The 21,684-nt window shown below is 41.4% G+C and overlaps 1 protein-coding gene across 1 annotated transcript in view; it reads right to left on the reverse strand.

Annotated features, from left to right (window-relative positions):
* Positions 1–3,735: 3,735 nt before the first annotated feature.
* The window catches only part of PINX1 (PIN2 (TERF1) interacting telomerase inhibitor 1), a 61,889-nt gene continuing 43,940 nt past the window's right edge, over positions 3,736–21,684 (reverse strand). Inside the window, exon 7 of the mRNA XM_074861330.1 lies at positions 3,736–6,532. Within this exon, the coding sequence (XP_074717431.1) occupies positions 5,927–6,532 (606 nt within the window). The 3' untranslated portion in view covers positions 3,736–5,926. The remainder of the gene's footprint in view (positions 6,533–21,684) is intronic.

Genomic DNA, 21,684 nt, shown 5'->3' on the forward strand with positions numbered 1-21,684 from the left:
CCTTTTACACGACATGCGGCAGTGCCTCCGTCCTGCGCTGCCTTTCCGAGGTGTGGTTTGCAGGACGGAGGAAAGGTCTGGGCGAGGATAAAGACGGGACCCACGTCCACCTCCTGCCTCTGCTGCAGATGCCTGGGGGCTCTCGGAGCAACTCACCGGGTTTTCCTGGTCCTCTATTCCCTCCGCATCGTGGGGGTAACAGCGTTTGATCTCCCTCGGGTATCGCAGGGGAAAACTCACATGGCTTTTCAGAACTCCCCCTGAGACATGTGCTGGGACTCCTGTGTGGTTGCAAGACAAAGAAATACTGCAAAATATTTCTCATTTGGATTTTCTCCCGTGCTGGACAACAGCACCTTCCTAGAGGCCCCCCATACCGCATTCTGAGTACAAACAAGAATAATAATAAACACTTTTTTTTTTCTCCCCCTCTCCTTTAGCACCTGGCATTCTGATTGCATTAGTAATATGGGTTTCATTCTGCACCCTACCTAAAATGCTGGTTAAACCTGTCCTGTAGGAAGCTCTACGTTACATAAAGACAGCTGGGGCCATGTGAAAATGCCACCTTTTAATTGCGACCGTATCAGGGTAATTAGCAGCAGTCTGGAAAAAACTCATCTTCACTTTTTATGCTTACCTTCCCGATTCTGGTGCAACGCTTACCTGTATCTGGGGCACAGGAAGCAGCAGAGCTCTCACAGGGCTTTGAGAGCAGGGAAATTACGGCTAAAAGCTACGAGCTAAAATAGACCGAGCAGACAAAGGGTGGAAGAAAGCTTTGTTCTCCCCCTTTTCACGGATGGGGAACAGTGGCAGCAACTCCCATGGGTCACGCAGAAAATCCGTGACCGAACCCAGCTTTCGCGCCGTACATGCGAGACCAGCCCCACTCTTTAAAAATATCCCTTTTTGGCGTGGATCCGACATCTGGCATTTTACTCGGCTTGCAAACGGCAGGGTCTATTTTCACCAAGTAACCTCCCCACCCCCCCACCCCTCTTCAGAGACATTCAAATGTGTGAGAAAGTGCAAATCCTAAATTAGCTCAATATTCACATGTTCCTTAATTATTGATGAAACTCTCATGTCCCAAGGGCAGTTTTTGCAGAGACAGCTGGGGGTTCCCAGCAGAAGAGCCGTCTCTCAGCGGTGCAGCTCCCAGCTGCTTTGCACCGACACAGAACCAACCCTGCCCACTGCCCGTCCTCCCCGGGGCCACCTTTCCCCAGGGGCCGCTACTGGGACCATTTATTTGCTAGGAGGAGAAACCAGAGCTTTCCCATTCTACAGCCCGCAGCGAAATATGTAGACCAAAAAAACAACAGGAAAAAAAAAAAAAAGCACTAAAATTTTCAGCACACACACTCATGGTGCTGAATAATTCTGCTCTTACTATTTTTAAAACGCAGCTTTAACGGCTACAAAATATTTTTGTCCCCTTAGGTTAAAAAGGGACAAGCAGAATTTTGCTCTTATACTTTAAAAATTACAAAAATTACAAAGAAAAAAAAGAAGTCTTTTGAGTGACTCAGAAGCAGAATTTAAGTTCTGACTTGCTGAGAAATCGAGCTTCAATTTGGCATTGGAGCAATCTTCCCACTTCTGCCACCGCAAAAGTTTTTATTTTTACCATATTCCCCATTCCCACATCACTGAAAGTTTGCTTATCCAAGCAAAAGTTTGCTGATCCCTGCATGGGACAGGTACGGAGCCTTGGTTATTGTCCAAGTCTCTGTGAGCTCAGATCCTCGGCCGCTAACACCGTGTGGATGAGATTTATAACCCTTTGCGTGGCAAAGCTCATACTGCCCAGAAAGGAGGAATTAAGCAAAGGACTGCTTCAGATGCTAGCAATCCTCACGCTGTTTGAGGACACACTATTGTAAGATCTTTTTTTAAGATAGGCTTGATGCTATGCAGTGTTTCCAATAGACTTTGTGTGGTTTTCCTCTCTTCTTGGAGCTTCCTTCCTCCTCTTAGTGCTGGCAGGTTTGGAGGTTTCATGACGTAAACTGTGCCTTTTGAAGGTGGATGCTTCAAGAACTTCAGTCTTGTGTGTTTAAACAGGAGAAAATTGGTTAATTACATTGGTGCATTCAGCTAATTTACTTTGCCGAGAGCTGATGATTTGAAAGAAGTCAGCACCACAACTGCCTTTTGCTTCAAGGAAAATTGCATTAATTGAACACGACGCTGAACTGTCCCCAAACGCGTTTCTTAAATTTCACAAAGCAGCTGCCTCTTAGACACCATCTAAGGGACTAAAATTCATACAGATGTAAGGACAGGCAGTTCGGAAATCTTAATGGGTTGTCTTGAAACTCGTACTTACGAGCATCACGCATCTATGCTTTAAATTAACCCTGGTTGTTGCTACACACTGGTTGTGTGTAAAGCGCTAGAGCTAAGTACATCTTGGAAAGAAATTCAAGGAATGGTGCCTGTTCCACACATCTGGGTTGTCACGGTCTCCCATCCCGGGCTCTAAGGAAAGCTCTGCAGAGTCGGACACAGCACGATCAGAACAGCTGAAGCCCACAAAACTCCTGCAGACTTTGGGCCGATGCTGGTAACAGGCTCCTTTTCCGTGGCTTCTACTTTCCAGGATACAGTTTTGTGCTTGCGGGTATTTACAAGCACAAAAGCCAGCATATATATTGCTGTTCATAAAATTGCAATTGCAAATCACGGAGCCTGGTATGTAGCAGCCTTTGCACCAAGAGTTAATTTCAGGGCTCAAAGCAAAGAACGCCACCGTACCTGCGAAAAATGGAAGCAACTCACAAGAAACCATCATCTCTGTAAGGCTCCCAATGCAAAAAGGAAAATTTTCTTTTATGTCACTGGTGACCTGGGATTACTAAAACTGAAAACATTTTAATATCTATGCTGTGTGCGCATCATCCTCGATTTGGAAGTGAAAGCAGAGTGGTGACTCTCATTTTGCTCATTTTGTAGGGAATTTCACTTGGAGGTACATCATTTTGTGCTGCAGTGTGTGAGTACAATGGACAAATATATAACAATGGACATGATATATAACAAATATATATGACTGTTTAAAAGTCATATTTTCACAGAAATGAAACCACATAATTTCTTTGTGCTCACATTCTGATAATTTCACCATTTGGGTAATGATGTAATTCTTATGCTTTCTAAAAAAGACCTTCTTGCCAAACCAGAGTTTGGTTAAAACTGGACTCACAACCCACTATAAACAAAACCCCAAAAAAATTATTACTTTGAAACATGTTCCTGTTGTTTCAATCATCCATTTCACTAGATAGTATCTGGTAAGAAGAGCTTTTTGTCGAGTAATGCAAAGTTGGCTGACCACTAACACACAGAGAGCACAGCTAAATGAATTGCTTGTTTCAAATACTAGTCTGTTATGATTTTTTTTTCCTCCTCCAACCCATATTCTGCACATGCTATTTTTCTTTGAGCTTGAGGCACATTAAAATCCCACATTTCCTGTGATAAAGTGAAATTCCCACTTCTTCTTGTACAAACAGAGAATCTTCTATTTGTAGCTGATATTTCAATCTGAGCCAGATTTAAATCTTAGGTATACTGTACTTAACTGTAGTAACACCACAAATTTAAAAATGTGTTCCTGGTTTTATTCTTTCTATAACTAACACAGGAATCTGGCCAAACACTCGTAAGAATTAGCACACACAAACTCATGGAAGATTAGCACAGAGAATAAACAAACAAGCCCAGCAGTATTTGGAGAAGGAAACTTTATTCCTTGACTAGCACCTTTTTAAATTGAGATCCCAGAGAGACTGTAAAGCTTAGCTGCTTAAGAGTTAAAAAACCCCACTGGAAACAGTCAGGCTTTTGGCTTCTACTAACAAACAAAAATCCAAACTTGTGGTGAGCAAGAAATTAGAAAGGCTGCTTTGCAGGGGATCCACAAAACTTAGGATGCTTCAATGTAACATGAAAGATCTATTTTGCAGTCTTCTTCCATTGAGAAGATTATTTTTTTCACCTCAAGCATGGAGCTTACTCACAACTCTACACCAACCTCATGGTATTAAGTGGTATTTCTTTTAAGGAAGCCAGGGAAGAAGCCCAGCCATCGCAGCTTCATAATGGCTAATATTTGTATAGCACTGAAAAGCAAATGCTACAAGGGTTAAAAACTACTGGCATGCCAGCAGTGAAACACACAGAAAGGCACCTTGTTCTCCCTTACAATAAGTAAAACTACAATAATTTTGCTGCAATGAATGAGCATGTCCTGAGGGCAAGAAAGGTGCATTGCAAACCAAGATCTCTTGAAAATGAAGAGTTCAGCTGCAACTAAAACATCTGAAGCTGTGGGCTGTGTGCTGCAGACTTAAGTTTCTTCCACTGGACAATAAAGGCAGCTTAAGGAAATTTTTTCATATTAACATCTGTATCTTGACAATGTTTTCAAAATCACGTTAGGCAACTCAACCGAGTTAAGACAATAAAAACATGTACCCACTTCATTCAGCAGAGCAGGCCAATGGGATGTTTTAGATTTACACCGATGAAACACAGCCAGGCCCAAAGTCAAAGGAACAGCTCACGGATTTGAATTCTGGTCAGCTACTCTGGGGTACGCCATGATAGCTGGCTGCTCTCAGCCTTGTGCTGTCAGTTTGCTGTGGCCAAAGCAATATCAGAACCGGACTCCAGGATGGTGAATGCTTCTTCCCATTCCACCACTTTACTTCCAAGCTCACCCATCTCTTCTGACAGCTCTTAGCTGAATGAGATTAACATGTCAAAATTCATGCTGACTGTTTAAGATCTCATACAGAACTGCTTATGGTAGTGCTGAGTTCCAGCATTACTTACTTCACGTTTACAACTAGAAACAAGCTCTAATTTGGTTATAAATCTAAATTGCAAGTTTTCAGTGTCTAAGTGGCAGTACTAATGCATCTGACCAGCTATGCTTTTAAAATCTATGTGGCTTCCTAATTTCAGAAAAAAACCTTGCTCTATCCAAGACAACTTTCTGAATGCCAGGTGCATCACTGACAGTACCCTGAATGTTGCTGGAAACCAAAGATTTAGATATGGTTAATAAAGGCACAGCTCCTTCAGCTTTGCTGCAAAGTTACAATTGTTTGACAACGGTTAACAACGGTTAACAACTGGCTAGGAAACAGAGGCATTTTTATTTCATTCTTTAGTACTGACACTCAGGCGTAAACCTTTAGAATAAGTATTTTAGGAAGAAATAACATTCATTTTATATCTAAAAGGAGATCAGTGAAAAAATTAGACACAACTTTGCAAAAATCAGTGAAAAAATACATACAGCTTTGCAAAACCCTTCCTGTTTCCTGAAGCAGAGCTGGGCTATCAGAAGTGAAAACAACAGTAGCTTTAATAATAAAGGCAGTAGTAGGGTGACTTTTTTTTTTTCCCCCCCCGGATTGAGAAAAACACAGTCAGTCTGAAGCAGCAGTCACTACCTTTCACAGTCTTAACCACAGTGGTTAAAACCAGGCCTGATTTTGCATGCTATTATCTGACTTGAATGGAGCTGCACCTGAGTGGGTCTGGGCTGAAGGCAGCAAAGAGTCTGCTGGGTTCAAACAGCTCTTGCAAAGCCACTAAGGTGAACCGTCTGCCATCCTGGAAGAGGCAAATCCCAACTGGTTTTTACCAAATCTTGCTTTGCAGACGTGCAAGACTTCGCCCTACACACGGATGCCTTTTTAACATGGCACTGAAGCTCCTGCTGGCCTGTCACCACGTTTTTACTTGACAGAACTATAATGAAACACAGTCTGTGGTTTCAGCTGGAGGTAGAGCAGCGTGCTCAGGACTGGATTACAACGTGATGTCTGGCTGGTGGGTTTGCACAGACTTCTCTAACATGCTAAAGTTTAAATCACCTCGGAGTCCCAGCTCGACTCTTAAATGGTTAAATGTGCTTTCGGTGCTTCTTTTTCTTTCTCTGCACTCCTTCCATACACTCATCTGTCTCCTCTTTTTGCTTTTTGTGTTTCTTCTTATGGCGTTTCTTTTGCTTTGCCTCAGAGTCCTTTACACTGACATCTTCTCCATCAGATACTCCTGTATAAATTTCTCCGTTGCCCATGTTTTCATCACAACTAATGCTTTCCTCTTCATGCTGCTCTTTATGTTTCCTTTTCTTCTTCCCTGAGTGACATTCATTTAACGGAACATCCAGTTCCTTTCCATTCAAGCTACCTATCTTAGGTTGTTTCACTTTTGGTTTCTCACAGTGCTCTGTACTCTCTGCCTCATCTCTCTTCTTCTTCTTCTTTTCCTTTTTGACTTTAGTTTTCAGTTCTTCTGAAGGCTCCAAAGTTTCGTCAGCTGTTGGGCAGGAATTGTCTACCTTTGTTTCTGCTACATTCTGGGATCCCTTTAGTTTTGCCATGCGCTTGGCGAAATATTCCTGTACAGTGAGAACGCTCTTTACTGTATTGTAACCATCTGCAGGCTCAGATAGCCAGTGGTTTTTCTGCTGCTCTTCCTGAGACTCAGGATCGGTAATATCCTCCTGCAGGTGAACAAAGAGGAGCAGGAGTAAGAGTCAGAAGTAATGGGTTTAAACGTAACGCTGTTTTTTTTGCAGACTGATCAGAAAAATATTAAAAACCAAGATGGTGCTTTGAGAATGAATTGTAAAAGTACAGACTTGGGCAGAAGTGAGAAGCAGCCCTTAATGCCAAAAATAGAGTAGTTTTAGGGAGAAGAGGTGGCAGTACAGAAGGCAGCAAGAGAATACAAAACAAGACAATTCCCTGTTGTTTTGAATTTCTTACTGTTTACCTACTCCTGTGCAACTCATGCAGATTATGTATAATACTATCACACTCAGTATATTACACTCACTTTGCAAAGGCACAGGTCTCTACAAGATATAAAGCAACATGAAAAATAATACAGCACAACCTATTAGCCTGTGGCATAAAGGAAATCCCATGCCTGGAATACCTCTACAGCAAAGTGCAAGAACTTATGATATACAGAGCAATCCAGCATTGATGCATCTCTTCCATCTTATCTGATCTTTAGAAATGTTTGTTTCGTAGCTGGTTTACTGTCATTGTGTCCTAGATGTTGTTATTTAAACATGCTCCATTTGATCATACGTTATCAGATGGCAAAAACAACATCACAGGTTAGATCTTACAAGGCTTCTGCATACACAAAATAAATAGCTGCTGAACTCTAGCTGCAGGTGAGTATCTATAAAAAGAGTCTAGTATCTAGAAAGTAAATATAAAACAAAAAGCAAAGTATAGGTCTGGAGCTGGATGTTATGTATGGCATGAAGAGAACTGACTCTGAAAAAGCAAAAAAATGCAACAAGATGAAAATACATAACTTGTTAAGCGATCTGTGACTTAAAAAATAAACAACCCAAAAAGGCAGGTGAAATTCAGACTTGTTTACATGGATACTTTGCGCCATATCCTTTTGCTTGGCAAAAGTCACAAATGACTTTTGGAAATGTCCCAACTTTTCCCTTGTTTTTTTTTTTAAAGCCTCACACGAACTGCAGATAACCAAGCCCACCCCCCTCAATGGGAAAAGCTGAGCAGGTAAGGACTGCGTGGAATCCTTACCAACATCTGGCCTACAACACGCTTCTTGAACGGGAGGTAGTACGGTCAAGTGTGGCAAGTATGACAGAGATACTTCACTGTTATTCCATTCATAAATACACGGATAGATAAGAGCATCCACTCTACCCGTGCATCTTATATGTTAACTGAATGACTATAAAATACAACCAAATCAGAGCAGTAACATTTCACGCGCACTTTCACTGGCATAAAACAACACACAGGGTGAAGGCCAGTAGCAAACTGGGAGATATAAAACCACTTATCTCAACACTTCATAGTTACTGCATGATGGTGTAGATAAATGATCTGGCTCTCTTCAGGGCATCATTAAACTTGCTAGCTGAAGTGGGGTTTATTAGGGTTTGTGAGTAAGGTTTTGCAGGTCTGACTCCTTATGCATCCATAACCTTTACTCACATGAGCAGGAATGCAAAAATTTGTGTCATTAGTGATGCATTACGAGTAGCGATTTCCTCATACATCTGCTTTCAAGAGAGCTATTCCAGTGGAACGAAAGTAACGCTACACTTGAGATTCCAGTAATGTTTGTGTGGGCACTTATAAAAATTAGGTACTTTTCTTGCAGGAATACCTTGTAGTGTGCCTTCAGGTAAAGTTTATGAAGTAACTTAAAACTATTCGACTTCTGGCAAAGAAGTCTGCAAAGAGATGTTGAACATGGGGGGGGGGAAAAAAGCATGTGTCTACACACTTCTATACATATAGGTTACGTTTGAGAGGGGAGCCACAGTAGAAGTTTGACAAGACAGAATCCACAGATTAAATGGATTGAGCTACGTTTGTAGTCGTTCTCTTTTTAATAAGATATACCTCCCAACCTAAGCAAGCAGCGTTAGTGCGGATCAAAAATAGATGCCCTGCTAAAGCAGAGTTAACCAGGTCACTTTCTTTTCCTTTTCCTTCTACCCACAGCAGGATTTTGACACCTTGTATTGCAAAGTGACAAACAGTCTCCCAGGTTTTCTGCTGCAGATGCCAGCCAGAACAGTTTCCCTCCCCACCCCCATATGTAAAACGTACTTGTGACCAGACCCTGGCCAACCAGGAAAGGATTTTCTCATTCCCTTGGTGACTTCAAGTCCTGACAACTTAATTACTGTAATTGAAGGCAAATATTACGTGAACTCCACACATTTCTTTTATAAAATACATTAGGCATAAAAAAAATGTTCTTTTGGTTAAGCTGAGTTCAGAAGGTATGCATGATCCCAGAAAATAAGAACCTTGCTCAGAAACTCCTTTATTGATAAGAATTTTAATAACCATGGGCCACTGAACACAGAACTAACAGGGCATGGAGACAAGCAAAGAGGTGCCAACCCTAGAAAACCTCTCAGTTTAGGAAAAGCTTATGTGAAACCATAAATCACCTGGAAAGGCTGTTAAATGCCAGAAATGTTCCCCCTCCCGTGATGTACCTGTCCTAGTAGCCATGGGAACACTGTTGAACTCTAAACATGGGTTTGCTCTAACCTCTCGCCAGGAGACTCACAGTTTATGCAATTCCCCCCCTGCTTGCCCTAACACACACATACAAAAGCTTCAAAGAAAAATAAGATATACATACGTAAATGTGTACTGTGTTGCTGCAACTTCTGAAAAGCAATTTATTACACAAGATAAAAGAAAGAAACACTCCTGCTCTAAAGAACTGATGATCACGTAAAAGGAGAAGAGCAATCGTGCTGTAACTGGTGGGAGGCCTGAAGATCGGGCTTTGGAGGAAGTATGTCTGTCCACACCATGAGCTCTAAAATTGTGAAAATCGGTCTGAGAAGATGAAGTTAAAAGGAGCTGGGAATATTGGCCTCTTGGGCATTGGTAGGATGGTCCCAAGCAGGAGAAAAGGACTGCCTGAAACCTGGTGTTAAGTGTAGAATGATTAAGAGGAAACAGGAAAATTCAAGGAGAGACTGGGAAGTGCACAGGAAAAGATGAAGGTCAATTATAGCCTGCAGTCCCCTGTAAATATCATCTGTTTATGTAATTAGTTAAATGTATGGAAAATAATTTGAAACACATAAAGCACTCTAAGTACCACTGGTGGTTTTTTTTTTTTTTCTGCCTGCTTTCTTCACTTAAGACACACAATGCTGATTTAATCTTTAAGTCAGTACACTAAACATACAGAGTGAAATCCTGGTTCCCTTGATTCCTGCAGGATCTGGAATGCATCTCTAAGGCATAATACTCTCAGAGCACCTTTCAGCCACAGTTATTTAGTGACGAAAAAAATAGGGGATTATGGTCCATTATACAAACAATTCACATCACATTGTGAAAACAGTTTGGCAACAGTAGAAGCCCGAAGTGGAAAGTATTTAGACACCTCATGAAATCAAATGAGTCTGAAACCCAAATATCTTTGGAGATTTAAATCCAAAAAGAAAAACTGCATCCACATGTTACTCTGGGAGGAAAAGAGAGATATAACCAATCAGCAAAGACAAAGGGTGGCAGTACATAAGCTACAGAAGCATCTTGGATTAATTCAGTGAAGTTTCCCTCCTCTTCAGACTGCAAGTCTTTCTTTCTTAGCACTTCAAGCTTAGAATGGGGGAGCCAAAAAAATCTACTATACTGCCTCAGATCTGCCACATACGAACTACAATTACTTAAGTAATTTCACATGCCTTTGCTTCCTCATTTGCAAATGAGGGGGTACTATTTCACAAGCAATTTTGTTAGGTCAAATTCACAAAAATAACACAAAAGTACAGAAGGGGTGAACATAAAGGCAGAAAAAAGCTAAACTCTAATTTCAGTAGATTCTCACTTAAATTACAGAAAATGCGCTAGATGAAGTAAGCAGAGGCTAAACCTCTAGCCTGAGTTACAAGGCAATCACACGATCATTCACAGCTTTAAAATGCAACAACCCCTTTCTGCAGCCTGGCTGAACCACAGTGATTAGCTACTTTCTTGTTGAGAAACCGTAACAATAAGATTAATATAATCCAGCTCTGTTTCTGCTGCTTCAGATCCTCGCTGCAGAGGTGCTTTGGTATGACCCCCATGCAGTGCATAAAACTTGACAGGCAAGAACTGAGGGCATCTCTGTATCTTTCTAACCCAGGTCTAGCTGCAATGGAGAGAAGCACAGCAGATTATTTATGAAGAGTCACTCTGGAGCTTTGCAGACATTAAGGATGACAGAGTCTTGCTTTAAGGAGTTGACAACTTAAAGTTAAGTATGAGCATAAACATTTGGATTGGGATCAAACAGGCAAGAGAGTGAACAAAGACTTGTAGCCTGATGAGTTTAAGCAGGATTAAAATAAATACATGCATAAATAAGGCCACGTACCATCAGTTCTGAAGTCAATTCTGGCATAAGAACAGGTACCCAGGAGGCTCTAATGCTTTCAATTTACCTGATTAAGATTGGTACACTGCAGACAGCATCTTAAGAAGAACTGATGATAACAGACTTCCACTACAGAAAGGGATGATGCAAAGAGAAAAGGGGACGATTTTTGCTGTGTTTATGAGGAAGAGGACAAGCAGCAGCAGATATAAATTACCAACATGAAACTCTGCTAGTAGGAGAAATCTATCAGTATGTATGTGAAGCCTCAACAACCACTGGGAGTCTCAAACATTGAAAGCAACTCAGACAACTACCAGGAAAGTGTTAGGTAGACTTAATCCTTCCTTGGAATGGAAGAATGAAGATCTGGACTCTGGAAGCATCTTCCAGCCCTGTAATGCTTTAAAAATTAAACAGGGATACAATTTGACCTCCTGGTAATAAAAGAGGGTTTAATGAAAGATGAAAAGCAGGAACACTAAACCTGGAAAGAAATGGTAAAAATTCAGGTCACCTGCAATTTCCTTCCTTTGTTGACCCTGGTATTCTAATCACCAGGATACCTCACATAACCATAGCAAGGTTTAATTTTACTGCTATTTATACTGAGTGCCAATATAGCAAGGAATCCACTTATGGGAAATGGAATGAAAAGCCTGAATGTCTAATACCTGGCCGTGCTGTATGACATGATAGCACTTTTTAAAAGGACAAGTTCCAATTACTATAGAGAAGCACTTTCCTGTTTGACTCCATAAAAATAAATTCTGTGCTAGAACACATTGAAAAATCAGCTGCTATCTTGCAGCTGGATATTAACTACTATGCTCCACATGAACTATCAGCTCTGTCTCTCACCCAGCAAAGACAAGGAGAAAGATTAGGAAGTATCTAATGGAAAGGGGACAAGGAAAAATCTTTTAAAAAAAACCCAAACGTTTTCTGCAGGGAATTACGAAGATCCATTTTTGCCACATCTGCCTCATCTGCAACTACAAAGGAAAGAGCAGTCCGACTGCTCCTCTTGCAATTAAAAATGCCAGGGATTTTTATTGTAGTAAATCTCTGCTTAGAATAATTTTGAGGTTATTCACAGAATCATTGTTTGGAAGTCATCTCTGGAGGTCTTTAGTCCAGCCTCCAGCCTTGAGCAGGACTACCGCCAATGTTAGACCAGGTCAGCTTTTTGTAGCGGAGTCATGGAAACCTCCAAGGACAGAGGTTCCACAATTTTTCTGGATACCTGTGTTCTGATGTGGCACCGTATCCTAGTGAGGAGGTTTTATTACCACATAACAGTACCTGTTTCATTCGACTGTATAAATCTAGAGGTGCTTGGTTTTCAAGTACATTTATATTGTATCTGCTGACTCAATTTTTTATTTTAGTTTTAAATTTTGTGGTGATGTGTTTCTATTAAAACTGCATTCAAATTCTCCCAGGCTGTCTTGTAATTCTATTTTATATTTTTGCCAAAAGCTCATCCCTCAGCGAGTGGCCAATGTCAGCATTTTCATTTATTCTTATAATTCACACATTACTACTGCTAAAATAGAAAGCCACCATCTCTCTTGCTGAATGTAATCTCTAGGTAACCAAAATGCCATTTGCTTGTCATATAAACAATACACTTTTACTGTTGTATGACGTACTGGATCCCAGCCTGTTTCCATCAATGAAACAGGAGCCATACAATAACCTGTAATACTCAGCTGGGTTTTGCCTTCAGCCTGAAAACAACAGCGTAACAGGAAGCAACAGGGTTGCAAAAGTGCAATGGATTAAATTTTGGCCAGAGACTTGATTACAATGATAGTCATGGGGATTCATTCCAGCTGTCATTATCAGATCCTGGTCAGTCCTACAGTACTAACAGTTACAATACTAGCAGTTACAACACCTGTATTTCTAATGTCGGCTTGGGAACCCCGATACCGTGTTGCACAGAGCACACAAACTTCTTCCTGCTGTTCTTACGCTTTTCAGGAAAAAAAAGCATTCATTTAAGTTGTAGCAAACAAAGGCAGTGAGTAAAATCCATGAGCAGAAAGCAGCCTGTGAAAGGCTAAGGGGTGAGATAACACGCAAGTGCTGAAGACTGAAGGCACGTAAGGGAAAGAGTTAAAAAACCAGCACACCACAGAGAAGAAAAATCCTTTTCATATCTTGAAAGAGAGACACTTAGATATCCTTGCGACATCTCATTTCACTCCAGCTACACTGCTGAGGCCAGCAAAACCTCTTTTCCTTTGCATTTCCTTGCAAATTACATCTGTGCATTAGACTGAATATAAACAAAACTAAAGGAAGAGATTTCCCCTAGGATCTCTCTATTGGCACGATACAGAGATCCAAACATAGTGACTTCATCTTCCCAGGAGCACCTAAATCAATTCTAACCGTTCTGTTCTCACCTTGAATAACAGAGGAAGTATGGTCCGGCAAAGCGAGCACAGGACTGGGAAGGTCACGTTTCCCAAGTTCTCTTCCCAGCTGGTGGGAAACCCTGGAGAAAAAAATTATTCCCTCCAGCTCTGGCACAGGTTATCAAAGCACAAAACATGCCTTATCAACTATATGAAACTTGCAGCAGAGCTAAGAGTTTCATTAAGTGTTTGCAAAGTGCTTTGAGATCCTTCAAAGAGGTATCACAGATGTGCAAGGCACTAGGCAAGTACTGAAATAACCCCACTGTTTCGCTCACCTGACAGCCCTACATGGGTATGACACTTACCAGCGAACAGACACATCACAATTCTTGTCTGTTCTGCAGTATACTGTCTATAATCAGATCATCAAGAGACTCTCAAATATTATATTTTAAAGGAGCGGACAGGACTATAATCAAACCAGTGCAGACTTTTTGTCCTGTACCCATCCTCTAAATGTCAATGCCTTGACATGTCCAGGACAGTCATCCCAGTAGTGTCATCCCAGTCCATGTGGTAAGTAGTACTGCAAGGCACACTCAGAAGCAATCCAAGTCTTCCTCACGCAGTAGTTTACTACTGTCACGTCATTCCCTGGGCACTTTTCATTATCCCTTTGTAATGTGTGAGGAACAGGCAGGTGCTGTTAATCCCTTCTAATCAGCATTCAGAGGACCAAACCCTTCTTGATTCTTGAGTTCAGGATTTCTTCCTATACCCCACAGATACAGAAGAAACTGAACGGACTACATGAGAAGTAACAAGTGGGCTTGGCCAGTCAAACTCTGAATCCAAGCAAATGTATTAATTAAGGGCTCTGAAGATTTAAGATGCCAAGATAAACCACTGAGAGAAAGGATGCAATAAAAATCAATGCAAGCATGCAGAGAAAGGAGTTCTGGTAGCAATTCTGGGAGCAAGCAGAGTCAGCATCACAGCTTGGCTTCTGGGAGAGGAAACTACATGTACTTTGAAATCTGAAAACACCACCCACCTATGTAAAAACTTCACTTCTCTCTTTTCTAACAGTAAATGTAGAAAAGCGTATCTGTGTATAAATAAAGTGCTTCTAGGAGCATTTGAAGCAGATCACTTAACTGGCCAAACCTTCCCTCCTTTCCCATTCCCCTTAGAAAAGGCTTCTCAAAAGGAAAATACACACTTGAAACTCTTCCGCTTCTTTGCTCTGAGAGGGCAATATGCTCGAGAGCTGGTCCACGTATCAAAATCAAGTCAGACCTCTGCGCAAGGGTACAGACATTTCCTGTTTTTCAGCACAAGCAGTGGCTGAGGAGCTGCTGAGAAATATCTTGTGTCACTTTTTAGTCACTTATTTGTTAAGTGTGCCTTCATCATGACTTGGTTCCTCTGCTCTAAGCAGGTGTGAAGTAGTATTCTCAGCACAGGAAAATGAATCAGAACATGACAATTTAGAGCAGCATAGACCATAAATACCAGCAGAGCCCTCCTGCCTGAAAGCGTGCAGACTAAAAGACAGATGCACAAAAACAAACAGCAAGAATGAGAACTGAAATCTGAAATACAACTGCATGGATGTGTATGCCCATTTTTTTCTTCTCTCCCATCTATAAGGGTCTGAAGAAAAGAGTTTCTCTGAGGAAAGGGTTTTATTTTTCAAGGAATATCACTCATGCAGTCTACCTACAGTTCATATAGATCTTGTTCTCAAGAATTCACACAGTACAGCCCTGCAACTATAACCAAGCCAGGTACAATCTCCTTGCAGCCTCCTTTCATAAATTTATGCTTTTTTTTTCTCTCCATTGCTGCCTTCAGTTTTGGTGCTTCCTTGCACAACTATTCTGACAAGTCAACTCCTCAGATCAATTCAAATTAGCACTCATCCTCTCCCCTCACAAACCAACCCAACTCTTCTATGCTATGCTTCATAACGCTACTCTGCTTTCAAACACAGACGTGTTTAACTAACCATATTGCCCGTGTCCTACCTTACCCTTTTACTATCTGATATGTGTAACATCCTGCCCTTGTTCTGTCCATCATTTTATTGTAAGCTCTCTGGGGAAGCAATTAGCCCACTTGTGAGCACTATATAACATAATTAACAAATAATAACCACCGAGAAATGTAGGCCAAAAAAGCAAAGTTATCAGAGCAACATTTCTGCAGAGACTTGTATTGTTCTGTACTCTCTTGCAGCGTTAGCTTCCAAGTTCCTGGAGGCACATATTATACTCCAAGCGGCATAAAAGCAAAGGTGAACACTGTGCTTTAAAGAAGACATAAGATGTTCCGACTGTATTTGGATTTACAGGCTTCACTATTTTTCCACATTCATTAACATTAGCAGCAGTAAGTATTTACACAGAACACTGCGGTTAATAAATTTCAGAATTCAAGGTGAAAGGCTTATAATTTGGTTCTAAATTAACTTTGGCATCAAGAGTATCAAAGGAAGGAAAGACAGGATGACTGTAACCATGAGCAAGATGCAACACAAACTTTGTAAGTGACATCATTTAGTACGGAAAAAACTGCTTGAGGAGGCAAGGACAGAACCTGGGTATTCATCCCCAAGCTCCACAACAGCTAGTAGGGAATGGCAACAATCACTGCTGTCCTAACACGGAAAGCCTAAAAGCTTGTTTTATTTCAGGAGGAAACAAAATATTTCCTGTTCCTGAGGCTTCCTACTGTAGGACAGCTATCTCAGCCTCTTGCACACTTGCTAGAAAGTGTAGAGAGTGAGGATCTTCACTGCTGTCTCCATCCCCTTGATACTGAAAAATAAGCCAGGCTGTTCAAGTGCCAAAGCAATTAGACAAAGGTTTCTAAAAAGCCAGAAGCAGACGTCCCACTCCTGGGGAGCTAAGGAAGCATAAAGAAGGATGAAAGAAGGGAAGAAAAAGAGAAAAGAGAAGTTTGGAGTGGTTATTGTGATGAAGAAAGATGGCACTTGCAATGCACAGAGGATGAATAATGTGCAGGAAAGAAGAGGGAGAATGTATGTGATTACATCTCCACACTCCTCATCCTTAAGTATGTTAGCAACAGTGGCCATACTCCGAAATGCTGATTTTTACATCCAGCAATAGGTGATCTTGTCTTGAAACACCAAATTAAGGTGGTCGCTACTAAAAACATGACAGTGACCGGACTACTTCAGCCACAAGGCAGGTGGAAAACTTGTCAGCAAGCAGTTGGCACTACTTTATGGGTGATCCCTGAAGACTACAAGTGCCAGCATGACCCATGCAGCCTTGTAGCCTGAGCAAGACAGAGCACGTACGCTGTGACCTGTAACAAAGATGCTGGCTTTTCATGGTCAGTTTGTGAAATCTGGAATCTTTGGCAGAACTCTGGTGCTATCAACCTGCAAAACAACTTATGTGTTTTAACCTAAGCAAGCAAGCCATTTGAGGAGAGAATAGCTTAGCTCAGCATGTACAGTACCTACATTACCAAGGCCTGCTTCAATGCCAAAGAAAATCTTAACTAGCCAAGTGAAGACCACAGGTCTTGGGCTTCAAAACCAACAGCTAGCCATATGACATTGAAACAGTTTGTACCCTCACAGTCAGGGTCTTATCTCAGCTTTTCTGCTCATAAGCAACCCAGCTCTCATCTCCCAAGCACTAAAGGTGAAAACATTTCATTTATTTGTGTTTCACATCCATACCTGTCCAGACTGCTCTTGGGTTTACATTACTTTCCTCCCCTGGGAGTAAAGAGCCTCACTTTCCACCTTCAAATCCCACCTCAGACTTAATTTCCTTTGGCTTGCTTTCCATGGCTGACCTTTGTGTTTCTGCTCTGCTTTTCTTGCCTCCCTTTGGGTTCTGCACCTTGCAAAGCACAGCCTTCATTTCACACCCTTCTTTGCTGCTTCCCTTCCAACTTACCTTTTCTTTTTTTTTTTTTTTTTTTTTTTTTTGGGTGATGTTTGCTTCTATCATTTTGACCTGGGTGAGTTTTAAAGACACACATGTCTTTCATTATGCTAAGTATTAGCTTTATGGTACTGCATAAAGATTTAGCGGTAACGTAAAAAACGACAATGAGAAAATCCCCGTGCCTGTAATTCCAAATACATTTCCTAGGATTTTATTATTAACACTTTATGCAATGCCCTAAGGGGAGTGAAGTGCTCTATGGTTGCCGAGTGAACCACACAAAACACATAACCTGTGCCTCAAGGGACTCGCAGGTTAAAGCTATGAGTGGGTACAAAACAATACAAATAATTGCCAGGTAGGCAATCCCGCAGGCAGCGTGTGTGTTCCAAGCCCGAACGTCTCCTGGCACAGAAGCTTTGCAAAAGGAGTGGGAATGGGATGCTTATCACAGCTTAACAGCAAACTGCTCCAGGAATAAGCAGCAAAGTGAAGAGAAGACTCAGGAGGAAATGTCAGATTAAAGGAAAGACCAATTTGTTCCCAGTGTCTCATTTGCTTCTAATACTTTGCTGTCTACAGGTAAGCAAAGGCAAACAGTGTGAGCCACAGCTGCTGTCTCCAGTTCCTCAGCCACATCGTGGGAAGCTGTTCTGTTGACAGGGAAGTGGTGGTGTCTGGGGTCTCACATCCTTAGTGGAAGGCTTGGAGTAGTTCACGTAGACGTCTTAAGTGTACTGAAGCAGAGAGAAAGCAGATGCCAGATAGCACAAAAATTCTTGCTTTACATTGAGCACTAAAAGGGTGTAGAGGAAAAACAAGACCCTTGCCCAATAGACCTGAGTGGCCTAGCATTTAGCAAGAGTGCTGAAGCTTTAGAAGATTTTGTTTACCCCCAATTAGACTCTAACAATCTACCCTTAAAAGCTGCTTTCTACTTTTGCTTTACCTCCTTTCAGTCAATCTTCCTACTATCCTACTCTCCTTTCATTAGGTGAGCCCTGTCCTAATCCCTTCTGCTACCTGCAAAAGCAGGGTGGTCCCTCCATCTTGAGCAGAGCTCCACCAACAAGCCAGCCAGTCTCAAATCTCAGCAGTGACTCAGCAATGCCAGCTCAGTTTTATTTCTTCCTTTCATTACCCCACACTTAATGCCATAAGAAAAGCAGAGGGGTGGAGCCACGAAGTTTTTAAAGAAGTCATTCCAAGCACAGAAGGAGGTCATGGCTCCTCCAAGATCTGAGCTAAGTTTTTCATTTAAAAAAGGATAGTTGTAGTAATTCTAAGCAAAGCAACTTGACTTCCTGTGGCTTTGCATCTTGTGGCTGGATGACCCCATATCTAATGAAGTGCAAGCTCTGATAGAAGCTGTTCCTGTGGTTACGGCATTTATAACGGCTTTCCCCTGTGTGGATTCTCTGAAGTCTAATAATACAGTTGAGCTCAGCTGGGAAAATAATTTTTCTTTCCTTTTTATATGACCATTTATTTTCACAAAGAGTAGGAACTTGGTATTTGTAAGGCTGCTGTCTGTCTATGTAACGTGGTAGAAATCAGTGAGAAAGGTTGGAATAGAAAAATGAAATAATCATATATGCTTAATTGACCTGGAAACCAGGCTAAAAATGAGGTAGCGCTTTAAGTACTTGAAAGGATTGTAAAAAAAAATAAGTGTTGATAAATATAAAGTAATGCGCTTGGGTGAAAGATAACCTAACCTTAAATAGTATAAAAATTAGGAAGTCAGGGGATATTTCAGCAGTCCATCCAGCCTGCTACTGATAGCTCTGTGTGTCTAAAATGTGGTACACATTCGTAGCTGGACAACTTTAAAAGCAGCATGCCACAGATACAGATTAAAAAGCAAATCCATGTAATGCTGATTAAATAAGTCCAAAGTCCCCACCAGTAAAGTTAAGCATGCCAGCACTGCTTACCATTAATGCAAATTCATACTACCTTTAAACCAGTTTCTCAGACACGTCTCCTTCATGAGAACATGATTTGTGCTAAAAGGTAGGTGTTGATTTAAGATGGAAGTGAGGCTCAATGAGAAATAGGAAAACAATAATGACAGCATAAACCACCAGTAAAGACGATTTAGAGTAACTGGCTGATTTTGTGCTGAAGCAGATGAGCAGCAGTCACAGAGTCTGTTCCACTACCTCTGCTGCAGAGGAAATCACCTCTGGAAAAGCAGCAATAATATACAAATGGAAGTGGTGAGGGTAAGGTGCAGATGGCAACCATTAACACTACTATTTTTGCAGCAATCAACACCTCCTGAAGAAAAAAAAAAAGAATCCATGCTAAGTCATAGGTGGTAAGAAGCCAACATATCACTAAAGAGGAGAAATTGTTCAATTATTATTTTGGATATGAGCACTGCAAATGCAGGCACTAACATCCATGTTACAACCTGTTATCAACCACAGTATGTTGAAGGGATTAAAAGCTAACGTCGCACCACCATTCCTCTTAAAATCCTGTGCCAGGCCAGGGTCTTCCAATTTCTCAGCTTAAATATCCATACAGTTGCAACATCAGACCAACTTTGTTTGTTCCTAATGAAAGAGGTGATTCACTTCCTTTCAAGGAGCTACACCGTAAAATGTTGATTAAAGCACAAACTGCCCCCAAAATTTAAAGCAGAGGGAAAAAGAATACAAAGTGAGGTGTAAAAGAAGATGGGAGTCAAGGGAAAAATCAAAGCAGAGGTTTCACCAGGAGGTAGAGATTTTATCAAAGCGATTGGTTCATTAGGCAGAAAATTTGACTGTGCGTTAACACTGTTACAGTAGTGTTTTTCGTTAGTGAGTTCTTCAGGGCAGACACCTTTGTCTTTATACTTGTAAAACACCAATTAGTATCTTGGGCAGACTACAAACAAATCAACATTAAAACAAAGCAGTGAAATAGAACCATTTGTATATCCTGTTATGCCTGGAGTCACTAGGACAGATTTAACTCTCTGGAGAGAGACGTTATTCTCTTTTCTGTAATAGTCTTGCCCATGTGTGCAGCGTGTCTGTAGTAGTTAAAAAGCACGAACTTTGATTTATCTCTGTGCTTTGGTTCAGAAGGAGTTCACCATAGGATGCCACTCTGGGAATTCTTGTTACACTTTTTGTGTACGTGTATTTAAGCTAGCTTTAAATTACTAACAGTGTAACTGCAGGAGCAGAGTCCTCCCTCTGCAAGCTGCAAAGCCCACCCAGGAATCTGCTAAGCACCACACAAGCCAGCTCTGTGGCATCACTGATTTCCCAACATGAAACTGAGGGTACTTATTACGCATCTTCTGAAGGGAGATGGGCACCATTTGGGACTTTAAAGACCGCTGGAATGGTACTGGAGGACTATATAGGATGGAAGGAGCCAATGTGGCACAGGCTCATCCATACGGTGCAACTGGGAAGGGTCCCAGGCACAAACTATCTCCAGAAGTGCAAAGGGAATTTGCCTTGGTGAGACTTTGAAGCAGAGTTTGGGAGGGAACTTATTTACATGGATGACTAGTCACCAGGAGCCAGAAGGGAAAAGGAGTACCAAAATGTATTAGCAAAGGCATACGCAGTAACTCAAGAGAACTTAATCTAAAGTCACTGCAAGCTTCCCTTTCAACCTGCCCTACCCAATACAGCATCTTCCCCCACTTCCCACACACAGGCTCTAAACTGGAAAAGCCATTTAATATTGTTTAACTCCCTGAAATATGTTCAGAGGAAAGGCCAGACACAGCAAAAATCTGCTGGCTTAGGGTCATAGTAATGGTTAAGATGCCATACTACAGATTCAGAGTCTGAGTCTTCCCCTGATTCACACTAAGGGCTGGCCAGGTTGTAGTTGTTGTACGTAGAAAGATGGTAATTTAGACTTGTGATTGAAAAAAACTGAAAATATGCCAGCCACGTCTTTGTCTGGCATGCCAGGAGCTATTAAAACTCTAACCAAGGCTACTAGCAGGAATGCATGATTTCGGGTTTACAATTCCTAGAGCAAGCTTAATGTCAAAGGCTGGAAGAGAACAGCAGTCTTATCTCCATGTCCTACTTCTCATGGCAAAGAAATAATGATCTTAAACAGTAGCAACAGAGATGCAATTTTAAGAGTTGGAAAAGCCTTCCCATGTTTAGTCAAACACACAACAGGCTGCGGAGTTTGTGGAGTTCTTGTAAGACAGGCACTCATTTAGTGTTTTTTTAAAATGTATCTGTCAAGAATGATGCAAGCAGAGCTGATCCCTCTTAGAGAAAAGGTGATGGATTTGATGAGCCCTTAAGGTCCTTTCCAAACTCACCTCCTATGAAAAGAAACCCAATGCACTGAAACACAGAGGAATGAACAACGGTATCCTACAAGTGAAAAATGGCCCCGGATCACCTTGCATCTTGTCCTGAGAAGCTCTGGTGGACAGCAGCTTGGTAAGAGAAAAGGGTGAG

The sequence above is a fragment of the Strix uralensis genome, chromosome 3, assembly GCF_047716275.1.
Source record: "Strix uralensis isolate ZFMK-TIS-50842 chromosome 3, bStrUra1, whole genome shotgun sequence".
In the NCBI taxonomy this organism is placed as follows: Eukaryota; Metazoa; Chordata; class Aves; order Strigiformes; family Strigidae; genus Strix; species Strix uralensis.